At 42.6% G+C, this 27,262-nt stretch overlaps 1 protein-coding gene across 3 annotated transcripts; it reads right to left on the bottom strand.

The window, feature by feature from the left end:
* Positions 1 to 4,541: 4,541 nt before the first annotated feature.
* On the bottom strand, positions 4,542 to 26,400 carry LOC140210242 (natural cytotoxicity triggering receptor 3 ligand 1-like). 3 transcript variants are annotated; one of them, XM_072279122.1, is made up of 7 exons: positions 26,333 to 26,400; positions 24,916 to 24,982; positions 22,659 to 22,733; positions 22,185 to 22,490; positions 19,973 to 20,269; positions 12,793 to 12,895; positions 4,542 to 6,177 (listed from the first exon to the last, which is right to left on the bottom strand). In XM_072279122.1, coding segments are annotated over exons 3-7 (762 nt in total). In that variant the 5' UTR covers positions 22,714 to 22,733; positions 24,916 to 24,982; positions 26,333 to 26,400; the 3' UTR covers positions 4,542 to 6,176. The 3 variants fall into 3 exon arrangements, with proteins under 3 accessions (XP_072135223.1, XP_072135224.1, XP_072135225.1); XM_072279123.1 differs by lacking the exon at positions 24,916 to 24,982 and having other exon boundaries at positions 26,333 to 26,382; XM_072279124.1 differs by lacking the exons at positions 24,916 to 24,982; positions 26,333 to 26,400 and adding an exon at positions 22,841 to 22,870.
* Positions 26,401 to 27,262: the final 862 nt, after the last annotated feature.

The following is a 27,262-nucleotide window of genomic DNA, read 5'->3' as shown; positions in this document are numbered from 1 at the left end:
ACTATTCCTCTTCTCAGCCTGTCTCTTGCAAAAATGCCATTCCCTTCTCGCAATTCCTCCGTCTCCGCCGCATCTGCTCTCAGGATGAGGCTTTTCATTCCAGGACGAGGGCGATGTCCTCCTTTTTTGAAGACAGGGGCTTCCCTTCCTCCACCATCAAGTTTGCTCTCAAACGCATCTCCCCCATTTCACGCATATCTGCTCTCACTCCATCCTCCCGCCACCCCACTAGGAATAGGTTTCCCCTGGTCCTCACCTACCACCCCACCAGCGTCCGGATCCAACATATTATTCTCCGTAACTTCCGCCACCTCCAACGGGATCCCACCACTAAGCACATCTTTCCCTCCCTCACTCTCTCTGCCTTCTGCAGGGATCGCTCCTTACGCGACTCCCTTGTCCATTCGTCATCCCCATCCCTCCCCACTGATCTCCCTCCAGGCAGTTATCCTTGTAAGCGGAACAAGTGCTACACATGCCCTTACACTTGCTCCCTTACCGCCATTCAGGGCCCCAGACACTCCTTTCAGGTGAGGCAACACCTCGCCTGTGAGTTGGCTGGGGTGATATACTGCGTCCGGTGCTCCCGATGTGGCCTTTTATATATTGGCGAGACCCGACGCAGACTGGGAGACCGCTTTGCTGAACTCCTACGCTCGGTTCGCCAGAGAAAGCAGGATCTCCCAGTGACCACACATTTTAATCCCAAATCCCATTCCCATTCTGACACGTCTATCCACGGTCCCCTCTACTGTAAAGATGAAGCCACACTCAGGGTGGAGGAACAGCACCTTATATTCCGTCAGGGTAGCCTCCAACCTGATGGCATGAACATTGACTTCTCTAACTTCCGCTAATGCCCCACCTCTCCCTCGTACCCCATCCGTTACTTATTTTTATGCACACATTCTTCCTCTTTCTCTCTCCTTTTTCTCCTCCGTCCCTCTGACTATACCCCTTACCCACCTCTGGGTTTTTCCCCTCCCCCTTTTCCTTCTCCCTGGGCCTTCTGTCCCATGGTCCTCTCCTATCCCTTTTGCCAATAACCTGTCCAGCTTTTGGCTCCATCCCTCCCCCTCCTGTCTTCTCCTATCATTTTGGATCTCCCTTCCCCCTCCCACTTTCAAATCTCTTACTGGCTCTTCCTTCAGTTAGTCCTGACGAAGGGTCTCGGCCCGAAACGTCGTCTGTACCTCTTCCTGCAGATGCTGCCTGGCCTGCTGCGTTCAGCAGCAACTTTGAAGTGTGTTGCTAGAAATAGGGACATGGCCTCAAGATTCGGTGGAGTAAATTTAGGACGGAGATGAGGAGGAACTGCTTTTCGCAAAGAGCGGTGAAGTCTCTACCCAATGAAGCGGTGGAGGGCACCTCAGTAAATATACTTACTACGAGATTGGATATATTTTTGCATAGCAGGGGAATTCAGCATTATGGTGAACAGCGGGTGGATGGAGATGAGTCCCTCGTCAGATCGGCCATGATCTTATCGTTTTGTTGGGCCAGATGGCCTACTGCTGCTCCTATTTCTTATTTTCTTATGAAATAACTGAATGTATGCATATCATTACATAACACACATTCCGATATATTTCAAAAAGTGTTAAATGAAAAAAACTGCAATGCCAAAAAAAGATATTCAGATAGATGTCGAGGCACAAGGACGATTAAGTAGATTTTATCACTAATTATTCAAGGAAGAAAAGTGAAGAAAGCAAACACGAGGAAATCTGCAGATGCTGGAATTTCAAGCACCATACATAAAAATTGCTGGTGAACGCAGCAGGCCGGGAAGCATGTATAGGAGGAGGTACAGTCGATGTTTCGGGCCAAGACCCTTCGTCAGGACTAACTGAAAGAAGAGATAGTAAGATATTTGAAAGTGGGAGGGGAAGAGGGAGATCCGAAATGATAGGTGAAGACAGGAGGAGGAGGAATGTAGCTGAGAGCTGGAATGTTGATTGGCAAAACGGATACGAGGGCGGAGAAGAGAGAGGATCAGGGAATGGGAGGCGTAGGGAGAAAGAAAGGGGAAGGGGGGAAGATGATGGGCAAGGAGTATAGGTAGAGGGACAGAGGGAGAAAAAGGAGATAGAGAAAAATAAATAAATAAATAATCGAAGGAGTACGAACGGGAGGTGGGGCGCTAAGGGAAGTTAGAGAAGTCAATGTTCATGCCATCAGGTTGGAGGCTATCCTGACGGAATATAAAGTGTTGATCCTGCAACCTGAGTGTGGCTTCATCTTGACAGTGGAGGAGGCCATGGATAGACATATTGTGCTCCAACCCACAGGGAATCCGATAAATAGGGGTACTGAATTCATTTGTAAAGTTTCCTGGTAATGAACTGCGTAATTTCAGTAAAATAACAGCGAATAAAGTTAGCACCTCCTGAGGCAAAATTTAATTCTTCCGTCGCGTTCGGCTGAGAAGATAGCATTTGACTATCCTGTTGGCTAAGACTTCCGGTAACTCTACATCAATAGGAACAATGATATATTTACAAATTTGAATGCATACTGTCATGCAGGAGGTAGAGCAATGGATCTCCATGTCATAACCTCCTCCCTTGGAGGGTCAGACACCCAGAGCCAATAGGCTGGTCCTGGACTTATTTCCATCTGGCATAATTTACATATCATTATTTAATTATTTATGGTTTTATATTGCTATATTTATACTCTAATCTTGGTTAGTGTAACTGTAACGAAACCCAATTTCCCTCGGGATCAATAGGTATGAATATGACTATGACTAATGAGGGGCGTTGGTGGCGGAACCAAATGCAAGACACAGACACTGAAGTGCTAGGAGCAGAACTTCTCTAGAGAGCTGGGATAAGAATAGAGACTTGGATAAGATATTGGCTAGGCAAGCGGGACCCGGACAAGGAACTGGGAACTAGGAGCATGGGCTTGGACTCCGAGCAGCAGACTGGACAAGAACCCAGAGCCAGGGTCTTTACTCGGGCTCGAACCCCGGAACTAGGCGAGGATATAACGTGGCTACATGACTGGGACATGGTTTGGGTTCTACCTGGCTTGGGTACTTCATGGCTTGGGTACTTCATGGCGAGGACATGACGAGGTTTGTGTTCTGACTTCAAGCCAGAGACTGGGTCTTGATTCCGGCTTGGACTGTGGAACTAGGCGAAGACATGACGTAGTCTTGGGAGACAGGACTAGGAGAGGCTATAGGACAGAAAGAGAGACTCCTGGGCAAGACGAGGGTACTCCAGCCAGGACGAAGCACGTGGACAGGACGAGGCACATGGACAGGACGAGAACACGAAGTTTTGACTTGGTAGTCAAGAACAGCCCAGCCTTGGACTTGGGACGACGGGAACCTCAGAACCTTGGACTTGCAACGGCCGGAACGCAGAACACAGAGGCTTGGACTTGGGGAGGACAGGAACATAGAGCCTTGGTCTCCAGCACGGGAACACGGAGCCTTGGACTTGAGAGACAGGAACCTGAAACACAGAGCCGGGACAACTCCTTGAGAACAGGACGTAGGTCTGGGACTCATACACGGATTACTGAACACGACGAGACGGTTCCCGACACAAGGTAGCGGAAAACGGCCGGACCTACCAAGCAAAGGCGTGGACACAGAGAAAGTTCCCAACACTAGGTAGTGGCAAACGACAAAGCTTCGGTCTCGCTCCGGTGGTTGAACTTGACAAGGTTGCAGCCAAGGCTCCATACACAGGTTGCAGGCAAGGCTTCAAAAGGAAGGGGAAGGGTAGGGAACATTCCAGCCTCAGGGTAACGGCAAGGAGGGCCTGGCTCATCCAACAGAGGCAAGGACAGGAAGGGACAGATCCAACCGCAGGGTAATGGCAAAGACGGTCTGACTTACCCCGCGGAGGCGAGGACAGCATACTGACATGAGGAATCAGCCACCACACTCGAACGCCGGGTTACTTATATTCCCAGCACCAAGACGAGCATCAGGTGTCTATGATTAAGCGCATCTGAAACAGGGAACAGCCGAAAGACCCGGAGTCCGTAGTCCACGGACCTGACCGTGAACCAGAACGTGGACTTCACAGATCGGACCATGACACTCCACTGGCCCTCGTTGAAATGTTATTCAAAGTTTCAGGTTTTATCGACATTTCCAAATAAGTGGTTTGTCGCTGCAATAAACTTTGTGAATGGAAGACAAAGAGGATTGCTTTGTTTATTCATTGGCTAAGTTTTTCTGCACGACTCCTTTTTTAATCCAACGAAAATGTTACATGCCTCTCTGGTCGAGTACTTTATCCACGTGTCCACATGAAAATGATATTTTTTTCGAAGGAGGAGTAAGAGTTCGGCAGGGCCGAGAAGGCCTGTTTCTGTGTTGTAATTGTTATATGGCTATATGGGGGAATTCGCGTCTGTATTGATCACAATGTGAATTTTCTGTACATCAATATTCAACCTTGATGTGATTCAAAGCTCTTTGTAAGTTTCAAATAAATGAAATTATTCAACATTTTGACAGCGGGAGACTGCCCAAGACAGTAAAAAAAAACATTACAGAAGTTTGTGGACGCAGTTCAGTTTATTAGAAAACCAACCTCCTCTCAATGTGGTCTGTATACACTTGACCCCACTGTTCCCATTAAGCTGTGCGGGTATGCAGCCGCGCAGCAACTGAAGTGCTCCTGCGCACATAGCATTTGCTGTCACGCAGCCGGAGTTTTCTTTGAGATAATGTTAATCGAATTTTGAAATTATGCTTTTATGATTATGAAATCTATATTATTACATTTGTGAAATGCCATATGACTGTGTGCTAATGAATATAACATAATTTTTCTGCATAATAAATATACGACAAATTTAATGTAAAATTCTTTAGAACTTCAACGTACTTAGATTGTCAGTGTTGCACGTTACAACACTGGTACAAATTGTCACAACAAACTCAGAATAGAAATCGATAGCTTACTCTTAAGATAGTGGCAGCCCGTGCATAATCCTCTCACAAGCGGTGTAAAAATTTCCTGCTCAGAGCGATGGTTGGTCCACGCTGCTGGAAAATTATAGGGAACGTTGCTTCCCACTCCCGAAGAAGAGCAACCAGGCTAATCAAGGTCCTCGGCCAGAAAACCCAACAGTTCATTCCTCTCCACTAATACTGTCAGACCTGCTGAGTTCCTGCAGGATTTTGTGTTTATTGCTCTCGATTTCAGCATCTCCAGAATCTCTTGTGTTTATGATTTACTGGACCATTGACACAGACAGGAAATATACAGTATACGGAAGCGTTGATTTACAGAGGAACCTTAGGGGGCACATGGATTGTCTCCTGAAAAGACGAGACATCAGGATATTAGATAAGAGGGCGTTTAGCCTACTTGCCCTCTTAACGGTGTATTGACAAGTGTTGAGAGGTCATGTTGCAGCTGTAGCCATTGGCTAGGCCGCACTTGGAGAGTTGTGTGCACTTCCGGTCACCACAAGATAGAATGCACGTGGTAGAGTTAGAAAGATTGCAGTATAGATGCACCGGGACATTGCCGTGAAGGGGAGACTATGGTGGAATTCATGAATTGTATAGAAATGGGTTGTTCACTATGGAGAACAGCGGGCTGGAGGATAACATGAGATTTGGATAAATATTGCTACAGACATTAATATAGTGGATACTCGCAGTCAATTTCCCAAGCCTGGGAGCTATAGCTAGAGGACATCGTTCTGAATCGAGAGAAGAAATATTTAAAGGAGAACTCTGCATGGCAGGGTTTTTACACAGATGAGTTTGGATGTATACAACAAGTTGCCATAGGAAGTGTACTGTGAAGAGGAAGGAAAGTAACAGGTGCATAAATATTTCGTTCCGAATGTTCGAGACGGGCCCCTTCCGTCTGTACACCACGATTCAATTTCTTCTTTTAGCTAAAGACCTGCAACAAAGTTTTCACGCAGGTCGACAGGAAGTTGCAAATAGCAGAAAATAGAACTGCATGAACGAGCCTAATGATGTCATGGAAAGCCTTTGTGGGTAAAGTTTGCGTGTAGCACAAAAAAATCGATTTGCAGACTTGTTTATTTTTGAGCTCGACACTTAGGTTACAGACAATGGCTCAATGCTAAAATAAGTGACTTCAAATCCTCTTCCTCCGAAATAAAAGTTTCTCATGTTGTTCTGCAAAGTCCGTGTTTCTATTCTAAAGCTTGAGCACTCTGCAAAGACAAAAAAGTAAAGGGTCATCAGAACGTCAAAATAAAATACAATTCTAACATTTTAATTTTTGGTTATATCGATTGCGGAATCAGTTATACTTCACAGTAGTACAGAAAAACTCAAAGCAATATCAATGTCAAGAGAAACATTTTGTTTACACAGCGCTCAAAGCGTGAGGTGGCATCAATGGAAAGGAAAGGACAGTCGACTTTTCGGGCCGAGAACCTTGCCTAGCCTGTCATGAGCGAATACATGGAGAAGGGTTGAGAATTATTTTAATTTGAATCAGAAAATAATGGAATCTAGTCGGAATTTTAACAGACAATAGGTGCAGGAGTAGGTCATTCGGCCCTTCGAGCCAGTACCGCCATTCACTGTAATCATGTCTGATCATCCACAATCAGTATCCAGTTCCTCAATTATCCCCATAACCTTTGATTCCGCTATCTTTAAGAGCTCTATCCATCTCTTTCTTGAAAGCATCCAGAGACTTGGCCTCCATTGCCTTCTGGGGCAGAGCATTCCACATATCCAGCACTCTCTGGGTGAAAAAGTTTTTCCTCAACTCCATTCTAAATGGCCTACCCCTTATTCTTAGACTGTGGCTCTGGTTCTGGACTCACCCATCAGCGGGAACATGTTTCCTACCTCCAGCGTTTCCAACGTATCCAATCCCTTAATAATATTATATGTTTCAATCAGATCCCCTCTCATCCTTCTAAATTCCAGTGTATACAAGCCCAGTCGCTCCAATATTTCAACATATGACAGTCCCGCCATCCCGGGTATTAACCTTGTGAATCTAAGCTTCACTCCTCAATAGCAAGAATGTCCTTCCTCAAATTTGGAGACCAAAACTGCACACAATACTCCAGGTGTGGTCTCACCAGGGCCCTGTACAGCTGCAGAAGGACGTCTTTGCTCCTATATTCAATTCTCCTTGTTATGAAGGCCAGCATGCCATTAGCTTTCTTCACTGCCTGCTGTACCTGCATGCTTGCTTTCACTGACTGATGTGCAAGTACACCTCTATCTCGTTGCACTTCCCCTTTTCCTAACTTGACTCCATTTAGATAATAATCTGCCTTCCTGTTCTTACCACCAAAGTGGATAACCTCACATTTATCCACATTAAACTGCGTCTGCCATGCTTCGGTCCACTCACCCAGCCTGTCCAAGTCACCCTGCATTATCATAACATCCTCCTCACATTTCAAAGCTGCCACCCAGCTTTGTGTCATCTGCAAATTTGTTAATTTTACTTTTAATCCCTTTTTCTAAATCATTAATATATATTGTAAACAGCTGCAGTCCCAGCTGTAAACTGTGCGGCACCCCACTGGTCACCACCTGCCATTCCAAAAGCGACCGGTTAATCGCTACTCTTTGTTTCCTGTCAGCCAGCCAATTTTCAATCCATGTCACTACTCTGCCCCCAATATAATGTGCCTTAATTTTGCCCACTAATCTCCTCTGTGGATCTTTATCAAAGGCTTTCTGAAAGTCCAGGTACGATATATCCACTGGCTCTCCCTTGTCCATTTTCATTGTTACATCCTCAAAAAATTCCAGAAGATTAGACAAGCACGATTTCCCGTTCGTAAATGCATGCTGACTCGGACCTATCCTGTTACTGCTATCAAAATGTGTAGTAATTTCATCTTTTATTATTGACTCCAGCATCTTTCCCACTACTGACGTCACACTAACCGGTCTATAATTCCCCGTTTTCTCTCTCCCTGCTTTCTTGAAAAGTGGCACAATATTAGCCACCCTCCTCCAATCCACAGGAACTGATCCTGACTCTATAGAACATTGAAAAGTGATTACCAATGCGTCCAAGGTTTCTAAAAGCACCTCGTTAAGGTATATAGAACTACATTTGTCAATGTTGTTTCTATGTATCTGAACATACCCTTAAAATAGAAGTGGACTCGCTATGAAAAAAGGCTTTTTTTAAATTTTTGTGATGAATTACAACACCGAGGTAGATTCTAAACTGATTTTCCTCTTTAAATGACTATGAAGTGTTCTCAAACCTGTACTAACGTGAGCAGATCCCTGGGTGAAGACAGCATTTGGTTTCGAATCAAAAATGTAAATCCAAATAGAAGGAAAATGTTCCTGTCAGGCCAAGACAACATGAAAATTATACTTGAGATATATAATTTTTCAGCGCCATTCAGGGCCCTAAATAGTCAGTCCTGGTGAGGTAACACATTCATCTCCGAATCTATTATGCTTGTCTATTCTGTCCGGTACCTCCGACGCGACCAACTTTACGTTGGTGCGACATAATATAAATTAGCGGATCACTTTTTCAAGCATCTCCACTGCATCCACAAAAAGTGGAAATTCCGGTAGCCAGTCATTGCTCTTCCTATCCCCATTCTTGTCGCGATATTTTGGTTCTCGGCTTCTTCTGCCACCATGAGGCTACTCCTAGGGTGGAGGATAAACGCCTCATTTTCAGTCTAGGTAGCCTCCAGCCTGAGGCATGAACACGGATTTCTTCTTTCATTAATTTTTCTCTCTCCCTTCCCTCTTCTTCTGTTCCACACTCTGGCCTCCTACTTCTTCTCCTCACCTACCTATATCCTTTCTATGGTGCCCTTCCTCCTTCCCTTTCTCCCAAGCTCTAATTTAATATCCTATCAAACTCCTTATTCTACAGTATTTTCCTTTTCCTTCTGTCATCTCCCAGATTCTTAGTTCATCGCCTCTCCCCCACTCACCGGGGTTTAACCATGAACTTCTAGTTGGACCTACTTCCACTCCCCCATCTTTATATTCTGGCATTTTCCCTCTTCGTTTCCAATGCTAATGAAGGGTCTTGGCCCGAAACATCGACTGTTTATTCTCTTCCATATATGCTTCATTCCCGGCTAAGTTTCTTTACAATTTTGTGTGTGTTGTTCTGGATTGCCTGCAACTCTGCAAAATTTCTTCTGTTACTGATGTGAGTATTCTTTAACGAGCATTTGGAGAAAATGTTTGACATATGCGGAAAGTAAGTATACTGGGAACTAAAGGTACCGTGTTGGATGGGACGGAGAGTACCTTAGATAGCTGGAGATAAGTGAAGGGAAGAAGGAGCATACAGTAATAAGTCATGCTGGTTTCCCTTTCGTCCAGGACGGAATTTTCGAAGATTTGAATGAGGAAATACAAGACCATGGCCTCAATGTTCTTTTGCGTCACTTCTACAGACCCTGTGTCCAGCTCCCGAGTAAATACAGATCAAAAAATACATTTAAGATCTCCCCATTCTCTTTTGGCTCCATGCGTAGATTATCATTCTGGTCTCCCAGAGGACCATTTTTGTCTCTTGAAATCCTTTTGGTCTCAACATTACTTAACATACCAATCTAACTGTATTGCACACATTGCTACCGAACCCATCTAGTACATTTTACTTTTACCAAGCTCCTATTTGTTGAAAACCTTCCCTAGAGCCATTTCAAATATTTTCTATCACACCTTGAATTGCTGTATTCTGATTTCGATTAATTTATCCTGGGTAAAAAACTGTAACCTAGGTCTGCCTACCCCCCTCGCCATTTTATATTCCTATATAAGGTCATCTCTCAACCTCTTGTACTCATGAAAGAATAGCCCCAGCCTCTCGCTACAGCTAAAAGCTTGCTGTCCTGATAACAAACTCGTAAGTCCTTTCTGCATTGTGTTAAGGACTGTCATGAGTTTTCTATAGCTGGGCGATCAGTAACGAACAGAATACTCTTCTTGTTTCACTAACGACGTGTATAGTATAACAGGACAGTCCAGACCCTGCACACATTGCCCCCACTGTTGTGTGAATTGTGACAAACACCTTCTATACCTTTCTGTCCACCTCCGTCGCCACTTGCCCTCAGTCCCTGCGTTCTACTTCAAACCCCAGGGCAAGTTACTGTGTAATTCCAGATTTATTTTAACCAAACAAAATGCAACACTTCGCCATTGTCCAAGTTAAATCATATCTGAAATTGAAGGACCATTTCCCAGTTCATTGTCTTGGTTAGCTTTTGCTTTCTATTGCATCAGGAATTTCGTTGCCTCCCCGAAGGTATTAAAGATGTTAACAATATTATCCTTTTAGGTGGTTCGGAACTAAATGACAAACAGTACTGAAACCTGAACTGCCCTCTTCAGTACATCAGCAATTGCAGGCCTTCATTTTTGAATAGGAAATCTCCACTATCATCTTCTGATATTATACTAAACTAATTCGGTGCTGTCGTGTTCAGTCGCCTGGCTAACCCTGGTTCCCATGCTATTTAGCTTTCTCGTCATCTTTTTTTTTCCTTCCGCAGTTATTTGCTTTTTCCTCCTTTCTCCAACAGCTTACGCAGGGACAACTGTCACCTTTGCACTCCTCGGGAACTACGGACCATTGAAGCAGCGTTGTACAACTCAGATTGTCATCGGTTCTCATGCACTCACAGACATATCCATGCCTAGGTTGTAATTGATCATAATCTTCCTCTACCAAAAAGTATGTGAAGAGCAAAAGGATAAGACGTTGGAGAATAGGACCAATCAAGTGTGACAGTGCTAAAGTGTATATGGAGACAAAGCAGATAGCAGAGGTACTTAATGACTGCTTTGCTTCAATATTCACCACAGAAAAGGATCTTAGTGATTGTAAAGATGACTTACAGCGGATTGAAAAGCATGAGCATGGAGATGTTAAGAAAGCGGATGTGCTGGACCTTTGGGAAAACATCAAATTGGATAAGTCACCGGGACCGGACGAGATGTACACCAAGCTACTGCGGGAGGCGAGGGAGGAGACTGGTGAGCCTCTGGCGATGATATTTGCATCATCAATGGGGACGGGATTTGACAAGGTACTCCATGCAAGGCTTCTTGAGAAAGTAAGGAGACATGGGATCCAAGGGGACTTTGCTTTGTGGATCAAGAATTGGCTTGCTCACAGAAGACAAAGAGTGGTTGAGGACGGGTTATATTCTCCATGGAGGTCGGTGACCAGTGGCTTGCCTCAGGGATCTGTTTTGGGATCCCTATACTTACTGATTTTTATAAATGACCTGGATGAAGAAGTGGAGGGATGAGTTAGTAAGTCTGCTGATGCCACAATGGTTGGAGGTGTTGTGCATTTAGTGGAGGGCTATCAGAGGTTACAGCAAGACATTGATAGGATGCAAAACTGGGCTGAGAAGTGGCAGATGGAGTTCAACCCAGATAACTGTGAGGTAGTTCATTTTGGTCGGTCAAATGTGATGACAGAATGTAGTATTAATGCTAAGACTCTTGGCTGTGTGGAGGATCAGAAGAAAATTTGGGTCCGAGTCTATACGTAGGACACCGAAAGCTGCTGCGCAGGTTGACACTTTGATTAAGAAAGCATACGGGGCATTGGCCTTCATCAATCGTGCAGTTCAGTTTAGGAGCCAAGAGGTAATGTTGCAGCTATATTGATAACAGGTCAGACCACACCTGGAGTACTATGCTGGGTTCTGGTCACGTCACTGTGGGAATGATGTGAAAACCTTAGAAAGATTGCAGAGCAGATTTACAAAGATGTTGCCTGAATTGGGGAGCATGCATTATGGGAACAGGTTGAGTGAACTCGGCGTTTTTTCTTTGGAGTGACGGAGGATGTGAGGTGACCTGATATACGTGTATACGATGATGAGAGGCATTGATCGTGTGGGTAGTCAGAGGCTTTTTCCCAAGGCTGAAATGGCTTCCACGAGAGGGCACAGTTTTAAGGTGCATGGAAGTAGGTACAGAGGAGATGTCATAGGTAGTTTTTTTTTCACTCAGAGAGTGGTGAGTGCGTGGAATAGGCTGCCGGCGGCGGCGGTGGAGGCAGAAACGATAGGATCTTTTAAGAGACTCCTGGACAGATAGATGGAGCTCCGAAAAGTAGAGGGCTATGGGTAATCCCAGGTAATTTCTAATGTAAGGATATGTTCGGCACAGCCTTGTGAGTCGAAGGGTCTGTACTGCGCTGTAGATTTTCTATGTTTCTAATATATCGTTCTCAGAAGCAAAAATAAAAGCTGTTTCACCTACAAATTCTCCGCTCTGACTTGCTTCCTCAGAAATTGTTTTAATGGCTAATGGGTTTAAAATTATACAACAACTTAAATAATAACGGTAATGGTAGAAAATTTAAAGTTGCGCATTGGATTGCAATCATATTTCTTGCCGAAAGTTGCAACTCTTGACAGATATTCAAAATAGTATCAGCGCACATTGTGGCCATGAAATGTGTTGTGCATGACCCTTTATGAATGTGGTGGATATAGATTTTGATTGAAAGAGCAGAGTGGCGGCATTATAGTATCAGAATGTTATATCTCAAAACAACGAAACTACAGCAGTAAGATTATTATTACTTGTGTAAATTCGCCGCTGGAAGTCACGGCCTGAAAACCCAAACCCCAAGTGACTGAAAATCGTAGGTGCGAGGGATGATCGGATAACTTGAACGGGAATGTAAAATTATATTGTTATTTATAATTAGCATTGCCCAATGTGAACTGGGTAATGTCTTGGAAATCTTGATTCTTTCATTATCATCTCTCTTTTCAATCTGTAGAGGTAATAAATTGAAATGCTTGTCAAATCATTCATGTTCTTACCACCGTTTTCTGTTAACTCCGCTTGTTACGAAAATTATAATCAGAATTACAATTGCCACTCCGCCCAATGCACATCCAAGAATCAGAGGTTTATTCTTGTGTTCTGGACCATGTAAAAAAAAAAAGAAGAAGCTGTGAAACTTATATAAATTTACAGAGACCGTGAGACAAGAAATTAGAGCATTTTAATTGGTAATTCAGGCAAGAGACGCAGTATGACACGAGTTTTAATGTGATGATGGGACTTATGGAGCGAACAGATAATCTTGCATCGTGGTTCTTTCCAGTGCAACACACACGAAATGCCAGAAGAGCTCAGCAGGCTAGGCACCAGCTGTGGGGAAAAGTAGTCTACGTTTCGGGCGAGACTCTTGGCAGGACTGGTGCTGCCTGGCCTGCTGAGTTCCTGCAACATTTAGTGTGTGTTGATTGCAGTTCCAGCATCTACAGATATTCTCTTGTTTGTGTTTTAGTTCTTTACCGTAAGTATTTTTTTATTTGAATTAAGAGAGTTTATCTTTTTACGATGTCTTTGTGGATAGTTTGATGGCAGATTCGAAATGACATCGTTTCTTTTCAAACTGTCACTCGAAAACTGTCTCAGTAGATCCCACTGGCAAACAAGAGAAAATGACTTTTTACTTTCACAAAACTTTACAAGATGCATTAATAGAATATTAAAAAACATAATCCGAACCATGTATGAGAAGCGACAAGATACCTGATTAAAACCGTGGGGGGGGGGTACAAACGGGCAGGTTTAGATTAAGTAATGCAAGAAAGACACTTGCCGAGAGAATTCCAGTTTTAAATGCAGAGGTAGCAAAAGACGTAGGACTGCGCAAATAGTTAAAAAAAGAGCAGAATATGGAACAATGGATGTAGTAAAATATCATTTATAAACATTTGAAACATAAATATGATTTGACTATTTGTAAACGTGACCAACTTCCAAAATTTTGCTTAATCTTCTCCTACACTGTTCAGCTGCGTCGATTCTCAACTGAATGAAATATAACGATTGCGATCTCGGATTTTTCCAATGAATACTCATGCACAATACTAGGAGGTGAAATTACAAAGATCTACCAACAGAGTGAAGTCATCTCTCAGGACCGACTTTTATCACGACAAGGAATCTACATCTGGCCGAAGGAAACTGCCACTTAATATTCTCAGCGAGAATCCTATCTACGTATTGTATTCTCAATTCACAGAGCCTTTTGAACAACCTTACATAAAATTGTCTTTTGTCATGCTGATATAACCGTGCAAAAGGTAATATTCACATCATTCCTGATCTTCTAATTACATATTCTATTTCTCGCTTGAGATTTTAGTTAATGCAAACATACTGTGTGTCCTTTACACACACTTTATCAAAGTAAAATATATTTTTCAAATTATTTTACCCAGGGTTATCAAATACTCATTTCTTCAGGATCTTCCATTTGTAAATCTTGATTTTTATCCAACAAATGACTAAAGATTAGCGAAAAAGTGCACGACGGAAAATAGTTGACTTTCCACAAACGTATGCAACGGTCAATTGGATAAAGAAAGTAATGGAACTGAACTGTATTCGATATAATATCACATTCATGTCATTTGCTTTCAGTGTCACTAATATTACATAGAAATAAAAGTGGTGGCCATTATAAAGAGATCTTCCGGTCACAATATTTATTTGTGAAATTTCTGGCAGTCTTAAAGAAATCTCAATCTTCAGGAAACTAGAGCTGGGTTGGACTAATAGGAAAAGAAATGGAATTGCATTATACTCCGGAGTAAATATTCATGCCATTACCACAGGTCGTTATTACACTAATTCTGCTGGAGTATATACTTCATATTACCCCACCTTCTTTTGAAACCATTGCCACAAAGCGATCAATTCCGTCATTAAAATTATTGACATATCGTGGGAAAAGAAATAGTTCCTATACCAGCCCCTGCAGAACACCACTCTACAACCAGAAAATCATGTTCCCGATGATTTGTTGAACTCCACGCAAGACCTTACCTTTTTCACATTTCCTCATGGAAAATAGTAATGATAAAATCTACTTCATCGACCATGTACCTCGACATCTGTCGAAATACCTCTTTTGGCATTTGTGTTTTTTCTCATTTAATTTTTTTTTAATATATACAAGTGCTTGTTATGTAATAGGCTATGAATGAATGCAGGAATTTCGTAAGAACATAACAAATAGGAACAGCAGTAGGCCATCTGGCCCATCGAGCCTATAAGATCATGGCCGATCTGATGAGGGACTCATCTCCATCCACCTGCCTTTCCCCATAATGCTGAATTGCCCTGCTCTTCAAAAATATATCCAACCTTGTCTTTAGTATATTTAGTGAGGTAGACTCCACTGCTTCATTGGGCAGAGATTTCCACAGATTAATCACTCTTTGAGAAAATAAGTTCCTTCTAATTTCCATTCTATGGTTACTCTCCCGAATCTTGAGGCGATGTTCCTAGTTCTAGTCTCACCTATCAGTGGAAACAACTTTCCCAGGCGACTGAATCTCTCCTCATAGCTTAACCCTCTCATCTCCGGAATCAATCTGGTGAACATCCTCTGCACTGCCTCCAGTATATAATTCATCAAGTAAGGACACCAGAACTGCACGCAGTACTCTAGATGCGGCCTCACCAGTACCCTTTACAGTTAGTCATAGTCATAGTCATAGTCATACTTTATTAATCCCGGGGGAAATTGGTTTTCGTTACAGTTGCTCCATAAATAATAAATAGTTATAGAAACATAAATAGTTAAATAGTGATATGTAATTTATGCCAGTAAATTATGAAATAAGTCCAAGACCAGCCTATTGGCTCAGGATGTCTGACCCTCCAAGAGAGGAGTTGTAAAGTTTGATGGCCACAGGCGGGAATGACTTCCTATGACGCTCTGTGCTGCATCTCGGTGGAATGAGCCTCTGGCTGAATGTACTCGTGTGCCCACCCAGTACATTATGTAGTGGATGGGAGACATTGACCAAGATGGCATGCGACTTAGACAGCAGCATAACCTCCTTGTTCTCAAATTCAATCCCTCCAGCAGTGAAGGCCAGCATTCCATTTGCCTTCTTGATAGCCTGCTGCAACTGCTCATCAACATTTTGCGATCCATGCACAAACACTCCCAGCACAGAAGTACGCTGCAACCTTGCACAATTTAAATAATAATCTGATCTTCCATTCTCCTTCCAAAGTAGATGACCTCGCATTTACCAACATTGTACTCTACCGGCCAGACTCTTGCCCACTCACTAAACATATCTATATCTCTCTGCAGACTGTCCATATCCTCTGCACAATTTATTTGTTTACTCAATTTAGTGTCATCAGCAAAACGTAGATGCAGTGCGCTCGGTCCCCTCTTCTAGATCATTCATGTATATTGTGAATATTTGCACCTCTCTGGCACACCGCTCACCACTGCTAGCCAACCAGAGGAACACACGTGTATCCCAACTATCTGCTTTTTACTTGCTGGCCGAGTCTCTATCCATGCTAATACATCACCCCCTACTCCATACATTCTTATCTTATGGATACGTCTTTTATGTGGCACCTTACCGAACGTCTTCTATAAATCTAAGTTTATAACGTCCATCTGCTCCCTTCTATTTACTGCACTTGTTATATCGTCAAAAAGCTCCAGTCAAACAGGACCTGCCTTTGCTTCACCCATGCTGAGTCTGCCTGATGGATCCATTTCTTCAGAGATGCTTCGCAATTTCTTATTTAAATACAGCTTCATGCATTTTCCCAACTACAGGTGTTAATCAACTGGCCTATAGTTACTTGCTTTTTCTCTACATCTTTTATTGAACAGTGGCGAATGTCATTCGCCTTCTTCCAATCCGCCGGGACCTGACCAGAGTCCAGTGAATTTTGGTAAATTCTCACCAGAGCACAACTATAATCTCTGCTATTTCTTTCAGTACCTTGAGATTTGTGCATCTTTTGACCCACAAAATTACTCAGCACTACCTCTTAAGTAATAGCTATTGTATCGAGGTTCTCACCTCCCATTGCATCCATAGCATCTCTCTTCGGCACGTTAGGCGTGTCCTCCACGGTGAAACCCGACACAAAATAGTCATTCAAGGCCTTAGCCAATTGCTCATTATCCAATATCAATTCCCTTTCTCGTCCTCCAAGGGACCTACGTTCACTTTGGACACCGCTTTATATAATTATTCAAACTTTGACTGTCCGTTTTAATATTTTACACTGGTTTACTTTCATCATCTATCCTCCCTTTCTTCATTTCTTGCTAAGTGGTTCTTTGTTGCTTTTTAAACTTTCCCAGTCTTCCAATTTCTCACTACTCGTGGTCACTTTCTACGCACTAGCATCTAGTTTGATGCCTTCTTTGATGCCTTCATGTAACTATGAAAATGGACAAAGGAGAGCCAGTGGATGTAATGTACCTGGACTGTCAGAAAGCCTTTGATAAAGTCCCACATAGGAGATTAGTGGGCAAAATTAGGACACATGGCATTGGGGGCAGAGTACGGACATGGATTGAAAATTAGCTGACAGAAAACAAAGAGTAGCGATTAATGTGTCCCTTTCAGAATGGCAGGCGGTGACCAGTGGGGTACGCAGGGTTCAGTGTTGGGACCGCAGCTGTTTACAATATATATTAATGATTCAGATAAGGGAATTAAAAGTAACATTAGCAAATTTGCCGATGACACAAAGCTGGGTGGCAGTGTGAAATGTGAGGAGGATGTTATGAGAATGCAGGGTGACTTGGACAGGCTGGGTGAGTGGGCAGATGCTGTTTAATGTGGATAAATATGAGGTTGTCCAAATTCGTTGTAAGAACAGGAAGGCAGACTATTATCTAAATGGAGTCAAGTTAGGAAAAGGGGAAGTACAACGAGATCTAGGTGTTCTTGTACATCAGTCACTGAAAGCAAGCATGCAAGTACAGCAGGCTGTGAAGAAAGCTAATGGCATGCTGGCCTTCATAACAAGGGGAATTGAGTATAAGAGCAAAGAGGTCCTTCTGCAGCTGTACAGGGCCCTGGTGAGACCACACCTGGAGTACTGTGTGTAGTTTTGGTCTCCAAATTTGAGGAAGGACATTCTTGCTATTGAGGGAGTGCAGCGTAGGTTTACAAAGTTAATTCCCGAGATGGCGGGACTGTCATATGTCGAAAGATTAGAGCGTCTGGACTTGTATACTCTGGAATTTAGAAGGCTGGGAGGGAATCTTATTGAAACATATAAAATTAAGGGATTGGACACGCTGGAGGCAGGAAGCATGTTCCCGCTGATGGATGAGTCCAGAACCAGAGGCCACAGTTTAAGAATAATGGGTAGGCCATTTAGAACGGAGTTCAGGGAAAACGTTTTCATCCAGAGAGTGGTGAGTGTATGGAATGCTCTGCCCCAGAAGGCTGTTGAGGCCAATTCTCTGGATGCTTTCAAGAAAGAGATGGATAGAGCTCTTAAAGATAGCGGAATCAAAGTGTTATGGGGATAAGACAAGTATTGGTTACTGATTGTGGATGATCAGCCATGATCACGGTGAATGGCGGTTCTGGCTCGAAGGGCATAATGGCCTAATCCTGCACTTATTGCCTATTGTCTATTGTTTAATTTCCTCAGTTATCCAAGGCTGGCTTTCCCCGCACTTACTGTCCTTGCTTTTAACTGGAATATACTGCTATTGAGCATCGTGAAGAATCTCTTGGAAAGTATTCCACTGTTCTTCAAACGTCCCACCATATAGCCTGTGCTCCCAATTGACATTATCCATCTCTTCTCTCATCTTTTTTGTTGTCGCCCTTGTAGGTATAATATACTGAGGTTAGATCGAATTATTGCGCCCTACATGTGTATAAGAATGTCATGCTGTGATCACTCTTTCCAAGAGGATCCCCAACTACAAGATTGGTAATTTTAGTTGTCTCATTGCGCAGCGCTAGATGCAAGATAGCATGTTCCCTTGTAGGTTCAGCAACATGCTGTTGAAGAAAGCTAGCATGTATGGATTCTCGCAAGTCCTCCTCAAGACTGCCTCGACCAACTTAATTCACCTAATCCATGTGCAAGTTAAAGTCCACGATACTTACTATTCCATTCTTACATGTCTCTGATATTTCTCGGATTATTGCCCGTGCCACTGTAATTGTGTTATTTGGTGGCCTATAGACAATTCTCACCAACGTTTGTTTTCACTTTACTATTCCTAATCTCTACCCAGGCGGATTCAACATTCTGCTCCTGAGATCTTATATTGTCTCTCTCTATCGCCCTGCTCTCATCTTTAATTTAGGGCGCTTCCCCACCTCCGTTACCTTCCTGCCTATCCTCCCGTATTCCTGATATCCTTGGGTATTTAATTCCCAGTTATCTCCATTCTGCAACCACGGTTCTGTATAGGCCACTAAATCATACGCTCTTATACTGATTTGTGCCACAAGTTCACTATCCTTGTTCCGGATAGCAAGAGCATTCAGATAAAATGCCCTTACAGGCATTGTGCCTTTAAAATCTAGTGATCTTTGTCTTTTATGTGCTTTACTTTTCTGCATTCTACCCTCACTTTGCTTTTTTTTATCTTTTGCTTTTACTTTATCGTTATCCACACTTTTCACTTTTACTTAATCCATACTTCTCCAATCTGCTGAACCAACCCCCATGCTACATACCTTAAAAACCCTATCCACAACCCTAGTTAAGTGATTCGCCAGGAGCCAGGTCCCATCACGGTTCAGGTGGAGCCCGTCCGAATGGAACAGCTCCCTCAATACTGGTGCCAGATACCCATGAATTCAACCCCACTTCTCCCAGACCAATTTCTGAGCTACGAATTTAACTGTCTAATCTTCTTAACCCTGTGCCAATTTGCACGTAGCTCAGGTAGTAATCTAGACATTACCACTTTTTTCGATTATGCTTTTCAGGTTAGTCCCTAGCTGCTCAAAATCCCTCATCATGATCTCTTTCCTTGTTCTACCTTTGTCGTTGACACACACATTTCCTTGCATGCGTTAGGCTGTAAATAATGTAAAAATGGTACACATGTTAACTTTACCCCTTTGAAAAAAAGTGAGATTTCACATTTTCTTTCTCGTGATTTTACAGCTCTCCAGGCATATTCTCATTCAGGTCGAAGTTTGCTTTAAATGCTTCTGGTCTTACCTTCTTCGATAATATAGCTGAAACTGGCAGGAACTTGGAGCGTTTCGTGAGTTACCAGACAGGTGTAAAGCATTTTGCCCTGAGCAGGCTGCGCATCTTCCAAAGTACTGGAAGCCTCAAAAAATCCTTCTGAAATCTCATGTATTGACGTTTCTATTTTGGTGAGAATTTCCATATTATTCTTTCGCCAAAAGATGTCTAATTTCTTAGGATAAAATGCTGCAGTTTTACACATGAGTTTCCGGGATTTAGATGATACTTCTTCAACACGAATGATTTTCAGAGGAGTCGGTGGAGCTACAAAATAATAACACCGATGTAGAATATTTAGCTATTATTTGATCGAACGTATTCTCTGTCTTACGCTACCACTCTCAATGCTATCATTGCGGTGGTTTGAAATCCCATGAATTTGTCAGTTATTAATTGTTTCAGTGGGCAAATAAACATGACAGACAGGTGGGGAACGCACACCTGTTTGGAATGAACGTGGTAGACTTAACGTGTGCTGGGATTGACTTCATTTCTTCTTCAAACAGACAATGTTTGTTCCAACTTCTGCCTCTTCATTGCTCAATTTTGTATTAACGCAAAATGAGAGTCAGTGAATCTGCACAACTATGCTGGTTTCTATAGGATCGGCATTGTGGAGCAGCAACGGAGCAAGCGTTGTTTCTCATTGTGCAGGTTTTACGCATACGTCCAGTAATTGTTACATTTTGGTAGGGTTAATCAAAATAGGGCATACATGGTAAATGGTAGGGCATTGAAGAATGCAATAGAACAGAGGGATCTAGTAATAATGGTGTATAGTTCCCTGAAGGTGGAATCACATGTGGATAGGGTGATGAAGAAAGCTTTTGGTATGCTGGCCTTTATTAATCAGAGCATTAAGTATAGGAGTTGGGATGTAATGTTCAAATTATTCAAGGCATTGGTGAGGCCAAATTTGGAGTGTTGTGTACGGTTTTGATTACCGAATTATAGGAAAGTTGTCAACAGAATAGAGAGAGTACAGAGCAAAATTATTAGAATTTTCACCTAAGTTACAGAGAAAGGTTGAACAAGTTGGGTCTTTATTCTTTGGAACGTAGAAGGTTGAGGCGGGGGGGGGGGACTTGATAGAGGTATTTAAAATTATGAGGGGGATTGATAGAGTTGACGTGGATAGGCTTTTTCCATTGAGAGTGGAAAAGATTCAAACAAGAGGACATGAGTTCAGAGTTTAGGGGAAACATGAGGGGTAACTACTTTACTCAGAGAGTGGTAGCTGTGTGGAACGAGCTTCCAGCAGAAGTGGTTGAGGCAGTTTCGGTGTTGTTTAAAGTTAAATTGGACAGCTATGTGGACAGGAAAGGAATGTGCAGGTTGATGGGAGTAGGTGAGAGTAAGAGTTCGGCACGGACTAGAAGGGCCGAGATGGCCTGTTTCCGTCCTGTAATTGTTATATGGTTATATGGTTATATTAATTAAGTGGCTTTGTTTGCTTTTGGGCTTCAGATGGAAGGTGAATATGTTCCTCAGTGAATTTACCGAACTGTTGATTACGGTATTTCTATGTTCCCCGTTCCACAAAAGTTCTTCGAGAGTTTGGCAGACTGAACGATGTTTATTAATTACTTATAAATATTTGTAGCTATGCGTTTAAGCAATTACTGGATCGAAATCGGCGAAATACGTCGATATGTATAAAAGCGGGATGAAGAATGGGCGAATGTCGTTTAACCTCGACAATGCTTCGCTTTGAATTAGTTGGCTTGTGATTTGCTTTCAACGCAACTTGTCTACAGCTCCCTATATCGAATGAGCTAACCGGAATCAAATTGTCGTCTAAAAATTCAGTGGTTCAGTTCATCCGCTGTTTAAAGCTTTTGATTGTTTAAAGTTGTTAGGGCTCGTTGAGGAATAGGTCAAGGCGGCACAGGGTGGGGCGTTGTGTAGGAATATGGGCATAACAAAGATATGGTTGGAAATAGTAACGGTCCAAATAATAAGTGGAGCAAAAACCAATCTCCAGAAGCACATCGAAGTAATAAACAGAACAATCCGAAAAAAAGGCCAAAATGATATTTTTCTTTTTTAAAAGGTATAAAGCATACTAGTGGCACAAATCTTAAACCAGCAATACCATTTCACAACATTTCTGCAATCTTGCTTTTGCCAAAATGCAAAGCGATGAAAATTTTCTACTTCCAGGAATAAAGACACTTACTTAACACAATAAGCTGAGAGCCATTTCCATTTCCGAATATTTGTTGTTGACTTTTCACTTGACAGTAATACAAGCCGGCGTCCGCATATCTCACATTCAGGAGGGTAAATGTCCCCCTGCCTTTCTTCACATTGAACTGATTTCTGCTGTCTGGTTCTATAAATGCCTTTTGACCCGCCTTCCACCACGAAACTTCAGCAGTATCTTGTAATATTGGAAATTTGCAGAACATGGATTCATTTCCACCGATTGGGACTTTTAAGATTGGAGGGAATTGTTCCACTTTGGCCGAAGTCACTTTTGCGACTGACAAAGCATAAGTGAAAATGATGAAGACAGTTGCACACACTGTACAAAGAATCAACAGGCAAAATAGGCAGAACAATGGATATTTGCTAAATTTGCTGCGGGTATCAAATGTATAATGTTATAGCATATTTGATTCTTAGATTGGGCACTAAAAATTAAGCGTACCTGGCCAAAACGCGGCGAGAAGAGCCAAACACGAAAAGTTTGCATCCAACGACATTGCCAATGAGAGTGGTCTACCTGAAAGATAGAAATTCATAGGATATTATAAGCAGGTGACCATTATTTATGAAGTCACATGGTCAAGGCTATGTCGATGCCTTGGATACAAGAAATTCTGCAGATACCCGAGGAAAGCCCACAACGTGCTACCGGAGCTCAGTGGGTCAGGCAGCATCAATGGTGAAAAACAGACAGTCGATGTTTCGGAGTAAGATCCTTCTTCATGACTGGAAAGAAAGGGGGAATGAAGTCACAAAAAGGAGATAGGGGAGGGAAAGGCGCATAAACTGGCAGGTGATTAGTGGGGGGAGGGGGAGGTAAAGAGATGGCATTTGATAGGTGGATTTATATTCCTTCTCTATTGCCTCCAACCTGCTGATATGATCAATGATTTCTCCAACTTTCAGTAATTTCTCTCGTACACTTTTCATCGTTTTCTATTTCCCATTCTGGGTCCCTTTTTATCCCTTCTCTTCGCCTCACCTCGCTTTGATGCTGCTTCTCCTTCATTTTCTCCAATGGTCCAATATCCTCTCCTGTCAGATTCCTTCTCATTCAGTCCTTTACCACTTCCACATGTCGCCCTAGGGCCGTTCCGAATTCGCACGGGGCGTTACCTATATTCTAGTCCTTCCCGATTTACTGCTTATAAACGATATAAGCTAGAGCCCGTTGTTTAATCTTAACCGTTAAGTAATTCAAGTACAGCACTGGAAAATGCCTTTCGACCAATGATGTGTGTATTGATCATAATTCTTTATGATCGGACGTGGACTACATCGCACTTTTTTGCCTCTTAGTGGGCATGTTTGAATGCCCTTTAACTCTTGTGATTAAATCAACACTCTCTTGTACCACTGCGTGATGTACCTGCTTCGAAAACCTTATTTATTCTTGCTCTCTTATTTCAAGGCGATGCCCTCTATTAACTGCCACTAATATGCATGAGTGATACTGGTGGAGAGAATGGCAAGGCAAACAGGATTAGAGAATTCCGGTTCACGAGAACATTGAAACAATGTTTCGAAGAAAGGACATCTGCCTCATCTATAGGAAACGGGTTCAAGCAATTCGCGAGAGAAATATAAGCTCTATTATAGTGCACCTGAATGAAATCATGAAAGCACACAGCTAGCATGATACAACTTCTGAATATAAAGCAAGAGGAAATGGGGAAATAGGCACCGAGAAATCGCAATGACCCGGCTGTAAATTATTATTTCCCATCACTGTGTTAAAAATCAGGGATCGTAAGGGATTAAGGTGGGGGGAAAAATTATTTTCTAACAGATGCACATGAAAAAAACGGAAACGTGGGGGGAACGGGGTGCTCGCGGTGTAAAAATACAGTCCATGTGATGAACAGACGGCACCTAATCAAGTGTATCTTTTGACATTGTGAGAAGCGTGAGGAGAAATTGTAAGGCCTATTTCAAAGATATCAGTATCGTCATTAACTAGGACTGTATTACGGCAGCATTGGAGAGTGACAAATGTGCATTTATTTAAGAAGATTTGCAAGGACAAGAGGAGAGTTCAAGTTGGCGATCCCAACATTGGTGCGTGAAAAGATACTGCAGGGGATTGGAGAGAGAGAATCTATCACAATTTGGAGAGACAAAGTTTGAAATAGTGACCGTAAAATGGATATATAATTTGGAATCTCTTACAAAAAGTTGATTGAGTTGCTTTGAAGAGGTGATGAAGAAAATTGCTGAGTGCAGCAACTGGAATTGTCCCTTATTGACTTTTGCAAGGTCCCGTATGGCAGGCCTCCATAGAAAACTAGATGACATTGGAGCCAGGGTGAACCAGCCACCTGAGCACAAGAACACAACGTTGGTTTGGTAGAGGGAGTCAGACGGTGACAGTAGAAAATTGATATCAAGAATGACCGCCTGCAACTAGTGGTGTACTGAACAGGTAGGTTCCAGTTCTAGTATTGTTTGTCATCTCCAAAATATTCAGATGAAAATATTTTTTAACTTCGGTAATAAATTTTGGAGTGCAACGAAATTGGTGGTATATTAGACTGAAAGATAACTGCGACAATAAACTGCGAAAGTAGGGCAAGCAATTGCAGATAGAATATAACTCAGACATTTGCGAAGTGTTGTGCTTTGGTTAGTTAAACCAGGGTAGGAATTGCACAATAGATTGACCAAGCATTGAAGTAAAAAAAATGTGAAAAAATACCAACCTGATTTTTGGAGGTGAGAGCAATATTCTCGTATTGGTTAATAGAAGGGAATAATGAGAATCACAGTCTAGGGTAAAACAAAGTACAGGTGTGTTATCAGTTTAAAATACACCTTACAGATATTGGCCAGACTGTATTTAAATCCTCAAATGCCGGTGTTTGATCTGTTTCAAAGTGCCGATAACTAAGAAAGAACATTTCTTTGGAGTTAAAAAAAAACGTAATCTGTAATTTCGATTTTCGTTTTTGGAGAGTTTGGGAAGTTTTTAATTCTACCAAAACAAATAAATCTGATATTTAAAAACGTTTTGGATTTGATAGTCCCACTTAACTCTGAAGGCTATTAGAATTAATTTTCTCAAGAGGCGTGTCGGACTATTCGGAAAACCCCACGAATTGTTCAATATCTGACTATTACCATGAGCATGTCGTTCTCACATAAAATCTTTCCGCAGCCATCAGGAACGCTGTCATAGTTTAAAAGTACTTACAGGCATAATGCAAGGATTGCAAATTCCACTGCACTTGCACTATAACGTGAAGGGTGCTTGGTACTCGGAAACAAAATCAATCCCTTACTTTGCAACCATACATCGGGCGATCGATCAGAAATCTTAGAATTGCTTTGCTGTCCCTGACGCTCTATGATCTAATGTTAATCTCCATGTTTTCTCTATTTTTGTGTACATCGTTTTTTTCTGTGATAATTTTGCTGTTGTTGTCCAGAAATTACTGTGCTATCTAACCTGATATTCATCCCCATGGTCTTGTGTTCCTTCATTCATGTCTTTGATAACATAGTGAGAAGAGCGGGTCCAAGACCAAAGGGTCTTCAGCTACTTCTACCCTTCTCTCAGCGGCAGCTATAGAAGAACTTCTCCGTCAGACACAGCACATTATCTTTAGCTCCCAGTGTTTCCATTTTCTGCTAATGCCAAATGACTGATAAAAGAGCATTCATATCAGTAACACAAAAGATTCAGCAAACACTGGAAATCCAGGATAACACACACAAGGTGAACTTTGCGGATCAGGCAGCATCTATGGAAATTAATCAACGGTCAACGTTTCGGTCCGAGACGCTACATTAGGACAGGAAAGGAGGAGGGAAGATTCCAGAATAAAAAGGCGGTGAGAAGAAAGGTAAATTAAAAGGTGATAGGTGAAGCAAGTTTGAGTGTGCTTAGAGGAGGCGGAGTGGAGCGTGTGCAGTTGAGCGGTGGGATGAAGTAAGAAGCTGGGAGGGAAGAGGCTGAAAATGCAAAGAGCTGGAGAGTAAGGAATCTATTAGGAGAAGAGAGTAGACTACTGGAGAAAGGGAAGGAAGTGGGACAGAAGTGGAAGTTATAGGCAGGAGAGCAGAGAAGATAAGAGCACAGAGGTGGGAACAGAAGAGAGACATGGGAGGGAAAAATACCTGAAGGAGAAGTCGATGTTCATGTCGTCAGGTTGGAGGCTACATAAACTGAATCCGGAAGTGTTGCTCGCGCACCCAGAGGGTAACCTCATGAAGGCGTAGAAGAGGACGTGAACCGACATGTCAGAACTTGAATGGGTAGGAATAAAAGTAATTGGCCACTAGCAAATTCCGCATTTTGGGATGAACTGGAGGGGCTTGAAAAACTTGTCCCCAGTTTACGTCGAGTCCCACCCATGTAGAGAAGGCCGCATCGGTAGCTCTGGCAACAGTGAGGTTTTGCCTCACTGTTGGTGGCCCTGAATGGATGTGATGAAGCTATAATTTTTAGGTTGTCTTCATTTCATTTAGATTTACATTTTTTTGATTCGAAACAAATTGATGTCTTCATCCATCTTAGTACAAGTTTGACAACACTTCAAAGTTATTTACGTAGCTATGTCAGTCTAGAATCCAGCTCAGTTGTGAAATAAATTGCACAAATAATAGCCGTTTATTCATAGAACGGCCACTTCTTTGTTTCACTGTGCGATCTGACGTCTATAACCGACCACATTTCATTATTTTCTGCCTTTAATGAAAATAAACAGCAATCATTCTCCAAATAGTCGCTCATGGTGTAACGGTTCACGCTTGGAAGGCTGTCAGCATTCGATACAGTTAAAGGTTAAAACTTAATGTCATGGTCCGGTCCGTGTAGTCCGCATTCCGGTTCACGGTCCGGTCCGTGAACTCTGGACTGCGGGTCTTCCAGCTGTCCCTCGTTTGGTTGAGTTAATCATAGTCACCTGATTCCCATCTTAGGGCTTGAAATTTAAGTGGCCTTGCTGTTGAGTGTGAGCTGCTGGTTTCTCTTGTCAAGATCCCCTGGGAGCAACCTGCCAGTGGAAGGCTAGGGCGGCCACTTGCCAGCTTTAGACCGCGTCTGGG

This window comes from Mobula birostris, chromosome 15 (genome assembly GCF_030028105.1).
Source record: "Mobula birostris isolate sMobBir1 chromosome 15, sMobBir1.hap1, whole genome shotgun sequence".
NCBI lineage: Eukaryota > Metazoa > Chordata > Chondrichthyes > Myliobatiformes > Myliobatidae > Mobula > Mobula birostris.
The sequence above is the reverse complement of the archived record's forward strand: the minus strand, read 5'-3'. Positions and strand labels throughout refer to the sequence as shown.

Excerpts from the sequence above, each read along its gene's own strand:
- LOC140210242 (XM_072279122.1), bottom strand. The coding sequence starts at position 22,713 with ATGTCGTTGGATGCAAACTTTTCGTGTTTGGCTCTTCTCGCCGCGTTT. Across the intron at positions 22,491-22,658 it reads TCTCGCCGCGTTTTGGCCAG|TCGCAAAAGTGACTTCGGCC; the intron begins GTACGCTTAATT and ends ATGCTTTGTCAG. Across the intron at positions 12,896-19,972 it reads CAGCTATATTATCGAAGAAG|AACACAAGAATAAACCTCTG; the intron begins GTAAGACCAGAA and ends TACATGGTCCAG.